The 9,314-nt window shown below is 41.0% G+C and overlaps 1 protein-coding gene across 2 annotated transcripts in view; it reads left to right on the forward strand.

Annotated features, from left to right (window-relative positions):
* Positions 1-6,920, forward strand: part of MRPS35 (mitochondrial ribosomal protein S35) — a 45,412-nt gene extending 38,492 nt beyond the window's left edge. Inside the window, exons 8-9 of one of the 2 annotated variants that reach the window (XM_061125193.1) lie at positions 4,939-5,038; positions 5,284-5,309. In XM_061125193.1, coding sequence (XP_060981176.1) covers positions 4,939-5,025 — 87 coding nt within the window. In that variant the 3' untranslated portion in view covers positions 5,026-5,038; positions 5,284-5,309. Of the gene's footprint in view, positions 1-4,938; positions 5,039-5,283 lie in introns of both variants that reach the window. The other variant, XM_061125192.1, reaches the window with a different exon arrangement.
* The last annotated feature ends 2,394 nt before the right edge of the window (positions 6,921-9,314 follow it).

Consider the following 9,314-nt stretch of genomic DNA (forward strand, 5'->3'; position numbering starts at 1 on the left):
AGCTGACTGTGTGGACAAGAGAACAGGATCATGTTGAATGGAAGGTTGCTTCCTCTAGGAATGTAATCAGAGCAGGTTCCCTTGTGGTAGGCAAGGAAGAAAAGAGACCATATATACGTATATGTGTTGTATACATACCTAAGTCAGATGGTGAAATGGTAAATGTTTAGTGCTTGAGGTATTAAAATTGAAGTCTACAAACTAATTAAACTCTGCCTAAATGATGATCAGTTTGAGCTTACATGGGTTATTTTTAAGTGCCCTCCCCCAACAATTTGAGTATCTGTTGTTTATGCTTTAAAATTAATACATGCCAACTACTCTTCAAAAAAAAGAAACTCTTTACAATTGCCCACTTCAGTCCTGGGTGGAATTTCAGAAGCAATAAAAATTTGGCAGTGAATTACAGCTCATGGTACAAAATTATATATGAAAGGTAATCATAGCTTTGCTTTTAAAAAATGAATTTAGAAGGACATGCACCGGCTATCAACAGTATTGACTGATTTTCTTCAAATGTCTGAAGTGTCTAGTAATTTGCGTGACAGATATTATGTGTGAAGGACCTGTGCTGTGCTTAGTCACTCATTTGTGTCCCACTCTTTGAGACCCCATGGACCGTAGCCCACCAGGCTCCTCAGTCCCTAGGGATTCTCCAAGCGAGAATACTGGAGTGGGTTGCCATGCCTTCCTCCAGGGAGTCTTCCCAACCCAGGGATCAAATCCATGTCTTATGCATTGCATGTGGATTCTTTACCATCTGATGTCATCCATCAGAAAGAATTGGCTCTTTTTTCTCAGGCAGAGAGGATCACGGGCTTATCACTTTAATCCAGTCATAATTGAGCTGGAGCAGGGCTGGGGTAGTTTTTTAACATTTTGTTCACTTTTGTCTCTTTCTTAGGCATTTTGTTTGGGCCTCCCTGGTGGCTCAGAGGTTAAAGCGTCTGCCTACACTGCGGGAGACCTGGGTTCGATCCCTGGGTTGGGAAGATCCCCTGGAGAAGGAAATGGCCACCCACTCCAGTATTCTTGCCTGGAGAATCACATGGACAGAGGAGCCTGGTGGGCTACAGTCCACGGGGTCGCAAAGAGTCGGACACGACTGAGCGACTTCAGTTCAGTTCCGGCATTTTGTTTAGGAACTTGGTGAATCTGCTTCCGCATCTCAGAGCCTGCTTAAGAGTCACTTGTGCCTTTGAGGTTTTGAACTTAACTTGATAACCTCTAGCCCTTGCAGCAGAATCTAGCAGATAGACGTCTTGTGAGGGAGACTGGTTGTGTGTTTGAAACAGGGCTTCCCTCTAGTAGGACTTTGCCCCCTAAACATTACAAGATCACAAGAGATTTGCTTTTTAGAAGCTTGATTCAGCCTCCCCAGTTTTCTAGAAGTAGTCCCAGAACTAAAACCAGTCATGTTTGGGTCTCTTCATTTCCAGTCTGTCACACAAACCCTGGATGATAGCTCAGAACCTCATTCTTTGCTCTTTTCCCAAGTAGAGTCCTTCCACATGGGCCAGGTGCCAGTCTCATACAGAATTGGAAAATGGTCTCAGGAAAGAAAATGGGTAGGGGTTTTCAGAAGGACGCTTCCCATATCCTTGCAGCTTGGAATTCACATTCATCTAGTCCTTATTGATTCTGGAACTCTCTGGTATCTTTATTGCCTAGCTTTTTTTCTGGGTGAAGCCAAAGCAGAGGCAGGCTGTGACCTGTTACATCCTATTTGAAAGTGGAAATCATAATGTAAAATTAAAAAAAAAAATTTAGTTTTTTTTTTTCCCCTCAAGGATTTTATATCTATACCTCTTTAAGTGAAAAGTATTCTGAAGTGACAAGCATTGTGTAAAATATTATTGCTTTTTTATCATTTACAAAGACTAGAAGATTATTTTGGAATTGCTTTTTTGTTTTTCTTCATTTTCAGGATGTTTTATTAAGGAGACATTTTACAAAGGTTCAGTAACAGAAACAAGTAAGGGTGCCGTCCTCAAGGTGGTGAGAGTGGGGTGCCACCGCACCCCATGTATGAAAGCGCTGCAAGCTGTGGGGGTGTGGGCCGCCTGGCGGGCTGTGGAGCATGGTTTCCATAAGGGAGAGAGTTGGGAAGACAGCGGTGACCTCACTGTCCGTCATTCTCTAGGTCTCCTGCTGGTTCCTCCCATTAGCCAGATCCAGCCAGGAGCCAGAATTCAAGGGATTCCAGGCAGGGGTCCATTGGGATTACTTTTTTTTTTTTTTTTTTTTAGTTATTTTTGGCTGTGCTGGATCTTCATTGCTGTGTGTGGGCATTCTCTAGTTGCGATGTATGGGCTTCTCGTTGTTGTGGCTTCTTGTTGCCCAGAGCACAGGCTCTAAGAGTGTGAGCTCAGTAGTTGTGGCTCACAGGCTTAGTTGTACCGAGGCATGTAGGGTTTTTTCCAAAAGCTTTGGAAATCGCTAGTCTTTTCATGACTTATTGGGTGGCAAAATGAGATCTGAAGTGGATGAGAAGCTATTTATAGCCTTTTTTTATCCCATTTAGTGTGAATATTCATGCCTGTTGCTAGAAAAGTAGTAATCTGTTTGATTAGGGGTTGCCATTGTCACCTTCTTTGGAGAGGTTACATAACTTACGGCATATGTGCCGCTCTGAACCATTCCCGGGTGACTGTGACCCTGTGTTTAACTTCTGTAATATTTAGTTTTCTTATCTGTAGAGATGTTAAAATCTAATCCAGTAGGTCTTAATACAAATTATATTAATTACTACATACATGTAAGTATTGAAGTACCGGGTATATAGTAAGTATTCAAATTTTGAAGATTGTTAACTTGGAAGTTATACTGAGCTGGGCAGAGTTTGGATCCTAAAGCTAGAGTATATGGAAAAACAAGCGTTTTGTTAAGCTTGCCGCTGACAGTGACTGGTTAGAACAGCGGTGAGTGTACGTGTGTGCATGCTGAGTTGCTTCAGCTGTGCCAGATTCTCTGTGACCCTGCGGACTGTAGCCTGCCAGTCTCCTCTGTCCATGAGATTCTCCAGGCAAGAATACCGGAGCAGGTTGCCATTTCCTCCTTCAGGGGATCTTCCTATCCCAGAGATCGAACCCAGGTCTCTTATGTCTCCTGCATTGACAGGCAGGTTCTTCATCACTAGAGCCACCTGGGAATCAGTGTTTTTCATGTCGCTGCACACACAGAAAATCCTCTCCTGAGATGAATGAAGGAGGGGGACGCTTGTGGGTGTCCTTGCTGCTCCAGGCTCACGGGGCACCTTGAGTGCGGAGGAATTAATATCATGGCACAACTGTAAACACATCTCAGAGACCAATGTAGAATTGTATATACCAAATATAAGGGGAAGATTAAAAACGTTGGAAATTATTAGTGGATTTAATGTGGTTAGCTCCTCTGTTTAAGCACCTATTTCAAGTCAATTAAGAAAATCCAGATAAACCTAGGTGAAACAGTTTTTTAAACAGTTAAGTTTCTTAATTGCTTACTTTCTAACAGTTCAGAATGAGATGGAATGACTGTTTTACTTAATGCTTTATAAAATGTGTTCGTTGATCTCAGTTTATTTCACTTGTAAGTTAGAATTATGAAGAAACTCTGACACTGTCTTGAACATTTAAAGCATTGGCAAGAGTAGATAGGCTCAGTAATGTATTTAATTTAGGGCATTTACTTTGTTAAGGGCATTTACTTTGTTAGGGCATTTACTTTGACATTTATTCCTTCCTCATATATTAGAGTGAAAGCTAGGCAGGGTAGCATCATTTTGTCAGTTATTTTTTTAAAAATGTACAGACTTAGAGTTTGGCTGTTAGAAGTTATTTGCAACAAGGTTTGGGGACAGGGCACAAGAAGAAGTTATTTCATATTCTCCCTGCCCCTCTACCAAGCCTAAAACCTCCCCTACCAGGTAAAAGGGGGCACAGAGTTGATTTTCAGCTGGATAAGATGTTTCTAGAACTTAAGTTGGAACATTGTCCTCAGCCGTGAATTCAGCGTAAGGAGGTGGGGCAGACACACGGGAGCTTCGAGCACAGAGACCCCACTCGGCTGAGGAATTCAGGAGCTGAGGAAACTCTCTGTGTCTGTTTGTTTCTCTTGAAGAAGAGAGTCCACAGTTTGAAGGATTAAAGGAGGGTTTCTTCTTCTTGTGGGTCTCTGTGGTGGGGGAGCTTCTTCCCCGGGGCTTTAGTGATCCAAGTGGGGTTTGCTGAGTCAGTGGTGTCCCCAGTGGCTTGTTTGCCTTTGGCGGGGCTCCTATGCATCCTTTGAGGGACAGATTGCTCGTGCTTTTCTCTTCTCAGGAGCTCTTGGGGCGGGAGTGGGGATGGGAGGGTGGCATGGATGGAAACTGCCTCCTTCTTGCTAACTCATTTGGTTCTGAGGCTCCTTGGAGCTCTTGTCTGCTCAAGCTGTGGTCTATTTCAAGAGGAGTTTTCAAAGTTAGAATGTGATCTCTGACAGCCTTACAAACCTGCCTTTGCTTTTAATACTTTAAAAACTTTATAATTTGGGGGGTTTACCACCTTCAAATGTTGTAAAACTGGTGGCTCATTCCATAATAGCCTATGGCTCACAATACTGTTATGTGTTAATTTGGAAAGAATGTGGCTGGTATTCAGCACTTCTCTGAACCAGGGTGTATTACATATGAGCTGTATTGCTTGATTTTTTTTTTTCACAGAATGTTACATCTTCATTTAAATCATAAATCTGAATTATATTAATCTAAAACCTACCAGTGTTGCCTAAAATAACATGGTAATAATTTCTGTAAGAAAAAATAAGTAGTATTGAAAATTATTTCCATTTTAGGAACAGAAAGTAAAGATAATAACAAAACAAAATTCTAGAATATATAGTCATTATAACTAAAAATCACACAAACTTTATATTTTAATTTTTATTATAATAATTGGTCTTCCCCTTGTCACCCCACAGGCATGTTACAAAGATAAATACAGTCTCCTTTCAGCGCTCGTTGTTTTAACCTCAGAAATGTTTGCTGTGTTCGAGTTTAGAGCCTAGAAAGCTGCAAGGAGTGAGTTTTCTGTGTCTTTTGGGAAACAGTCTTGCTTTGCAAGTGCCATCTGTAGGGCAGATAAAGTATAAATCCTGCGGATAGAATCAGTGAGGGTAACGAGGTGTTCGTGTAATAAGAATGTGTGGCCCCCAGCTGTTGGTGCAGGTAGGCGGCTGTGCTGGATAAGGGAGGTGAATCAAGGTGAACATGCAAAGTGTTGACCAGAAATCAGAGAACGTTTTTTGTTTTTTTTTTTCTTTCAGAAAACTGAAGAGTGGGAGAAAAAGAAGACTGAAGCAGACATGGAAGAGTATGTATGGAAAGATAGCGCCTCAGAAAAAAACATTCTGGAAACCCTTCTCCAGATTAAAGCTGCTGAGAAAAATCCAGAATTAAGTAAAGAAGAGCTCCTTAGTATGAAAGAAGTTGAAGATTACAAAAATTCTGTTGTTAGTCTTAAGAATGAGGGGGACAATGAGAATACCCTTTCTCAGTACAAAGAATCAGTGAAGAGACTGTTACATTTGATGTGAATTATATAGAAAACTTTCCTTGATTTATTAATTTTATGATACATATGTAATCATTAATTTGATATAAAGTTGAAAATGTTTTTCTTAAAAAAAGCCATTGTTTAACTACATCAGAGTTAAAATTATTCCTTTCATCCTAAGATACAAGGGCAATGATTATTCAAAAGTTTTCTTATGTACTGGGGCAGTCAGATTAATTTAATTCTGATTTCTTCTGGTCCTAAAGTGTTTGAATTTTATTTCTATCATAACACCTTAAGTATTCATACACACACACACACACACACACACACACACAATATTGTTCTTTTGTCACCTGCTCTATTTCTTTCCCTACAAATTAGTACTTACTGGTTGCTTTTGCTTTTGCTAATGATTTTGGTTATTTGGGAATTTGGGCTTAGAACCCAGTCCCCTGACTGCAGTTTAGTGTTTTGTCTACTTAACTGCTACCTGCCTAGTGAGGTTTTTGCAGATGCTGATTCTAATTAGAAACAGGTTCTTGGCAGTATTTTCTAACCTAAGAAGTTTGTTCCATCCCTCTGTTCTGGGATCACTTTATGTTGATTCAGTTCTGTTTAGCATCCTGTTTCCATTTTCTTTGGCTCATTTCTCCAAGCCCAAACTCGCAGAAAAGTGGAAGTGGAGGTTGACCGATATTCACCTCTCTGGAAGCCCCAACTAGAACTTCCACAGCTCAGGAAAGAGATAAGATATAAAGACCTTGAATTTAATTGGAATAAATGACAGTGATGACTGCCCTAAGAAACATTTCATTCCATTTAGCTGTCTGTTGAGTACTTTTAAGTATATCTGTGAGTCATTTCTTACCACTTGTAAAGTTGTCGACGAGTAATTTAAAATGGAAAGAAAGGAATTATGGAGGCTGTTATTTTCCTGAAACTTATTTTGCTTAACAGAATTTGAGAATATAACATGCTAAAAGGAACTTCAGAACAGTTGCTCAAAAGATGTATGTAAATTGAAGGTATGATTTGGTATTAGCAAGACCAAGAGTCCATAGGTTATGAAGGATAACAGTAGAGCCTCAAGTTATATCCTCCATTGGATGGAGATAGTGAATAAAAAACAAAGTAGATACAACTGAACTTCTCCATCTGATTTAAAGTATATGTAAATGTATCAAAATGTTACATTTCTTAGAGACTCAAAGAGTTGAGGAAAACTTAGAGGCTGAAACAGGATTGAAGGAGGAAACATGAAAACAGTAGAAGCTGAGGAGAGGTGGTTATTTGGCAACATGTGAAGAGGTGGTGATTAGGGTCCTCAGTCCTGGAGTCATAGTATAGTGCAGATGGAAGCAGACGGAGTAGTGATCTGTAATAAAGAATTTGACTTTGCCCAAAGAGATTCTGGCCTCTTCTGTCACCTTCTGGGAGGTAATTTGTCATACCTCATGGAAGTGTCTTTGTTTAGGGCAGGAATTGGTCACAATGGATTTTAGGGTGGGGCTAGCTACACCTGATAGTCTTAGTTGAGTTCAGTCGCTCAGTCGTGTCCGACTCTTTGCGACCTCATGAATCACAGCACGCCAGGCCTCCCTGTCAATCACCAACTCCTGGAGTTTACTCAAGCTCATGTCCATCGAGTCGATGATGCCATTCAGCCATCTCATCCATTGTCGTCCCCTTCTCCTGCCCCCAGTCCCTCCCAGTATCAGGGTCTTCTCCAGTGAGTCAGCTCTTCGCATGAGGTGGCCAAAGTATTGGAGTTTAACCTTCAGCATCAGTCCTTCCAATGAACACCCAGGACTGATCTCTAGGATGGACTGGTTGGATCTCCTTGCAGTCCAAGGGACTCTCAAGAGTCTTCTCCAACACCACAGTTCAAAAGCATCAATTTTTTTGGCACTCGGCTTTCTTCACAGCCCAACTCTCACATCCATACATGACCACTGGAAAAACCATAGCCTTGACTAGATGGACCTTTGTTGGCAGAGTAATGTCTCTGTTTTTTAATGTGCTGTCTAGGTTGGTCATAACTTTCCTTTCAAGGAGTAAACATCTTTTAATTTCATGGCTGCAATCACCATCTGCAGTGATTTTGGAGCACAAAAAAATAGTCTGACACTGCTTCCACTGTTTCCCCATCTATTTGCCATGAAGTGATGGGACCAGATGCTATGATCTTTGTTTTCTGAATGTTGAGCTTTAAGCCAGCTTTTTCACTCCTCTTTCACTTTCATCAAGAGGCTTTTTAGTTCCTCTTCACTTTCTACCATAAGCGTGGTGTCATCTGTGTATCTGGGGTTGTTGATATTTCTCCCTGCAATCTTGATTCCAGCTTGTGCTTCATCAAGCCCAGCATTTCTCATGATGTACTCGGCATATAAGTTAAATAAGCCGGGTGACACTATACAGCCTTGACGAACTCCTTTTCCTATTTGGAACCAGTCTGTTCCATGTCCTGTTCTAACTGTTGCTTCCTGACCTGCATATAGGTTTCTCAAGAGGCAGGTCAGGTGGTCTGGTATGCCCATCTCTTTCAGAATTTTCCACAGTTTATTGTGATCCACACAGTCAAAGGCTTTGGCATAGTCAATAAAGCAGAAATAGATGTTTTTCTGGAACTCTCTTGCTTTTTTGATGATCCAGCAGATGTTGGCAATTTGATCTCTGGTTCCTCTGCCTTTTGGAAAACCAGCTTGAACATCTGGAAGTTAACGGTTCATGTGTTGCTGACGCCTGGCTTGGAGAATTTTGAGCATTACTTTACTAGTGTGTGAGATGAGTGCAGTTGTGCACTCATTTTGAACATTGTTTGGGATTGCCTTTCTTTGGGATTGGAATGAAAACTAACCTTTTCCAGACCTTTTCCACTGCTGAGTTTTCCAAATTTGGTGGCATATTGAGTGCAGCACTTTCACAGCATCATCTTTCAGGATTTGAAATAGCTCAACTGGAATTCCATCACCTCCACTAGCTTTGTTTGTAGTGATGCTTTCTAAGGCCCACCTGACTTCACATTCCAGGATGTCTGGCTCTAGGTGAGTGATCACACCATTGTGATTATCTGGGTTATGAAGATCTTTTCTGTACAGTCCTTCTGTGTATTCTTGCCACCTCTTCTTAATATCTTCTGCTTCTGTTAGGTCCATACCATTTCTGTCCTTTATTGTGCCCATCTTTGCATGAAATGTTCCCTTGATATCTCGAATTTTCTTGAAGAGATCTCTAGTCTTTCCCATTCTGTCGTTTTCCTCTATTTGCATTGATCGCTGAGGAAGGCTTTCTTCTCTCTCCTTGCTATTCTTTGGAACTCTGCATTCAAATGGGAATATCTTTCCTTTTCTCCTTTGCTTTTTGCTTCTCTTCTTTTCACAGCTACTTGTAAGACCTCCTCAGACAACCATTTTGCCTTTTTGCATGTCTCTTCCATGGGATGGTCTTGATCCCTGTCTCCTGTACAATGTCACGAACCTCCGTCCATAGTTCATCAGGCACTCTGTCTATCAGATCTAGTCCCTTAAATCTATTTCTCACTTCCACTGTATAGTCATAAGGGATTTGATTTAGGTCATACCTGAATGGTCTAGTGGTTTTCCACAGTTTCTTCAATTTAAGTCTGAATTTGGCAATAAGGAGTTCATGATCTGAGCCACAGTCAGCTCCTGGTCTTGTTTTTGCTGACTCTATAGAGCCTCTCCATCTTTGGCTGCAAAGAATATAATCAATCTGATTTCAGTGTTGACCATCTGGTGATGTCCATGTGTAGAGTCTTCTCCTGTGTTGTTGCAAGAG

The sequence above is a fragment of the Dama dama genome, chromosome 22 (assembly GCF_033118175.1).
Source record: "Dama dama isolate Ldn47 chromosome 22, ASM3311817v1, whole genome shotgun sequence".
Taxonomy (NCBI): domain Eukaryota; kingdom Metazoa; phylum Chordata; class Mammalia; order Artiodactyla; family Cervidae; genus Dama; species Dama dama.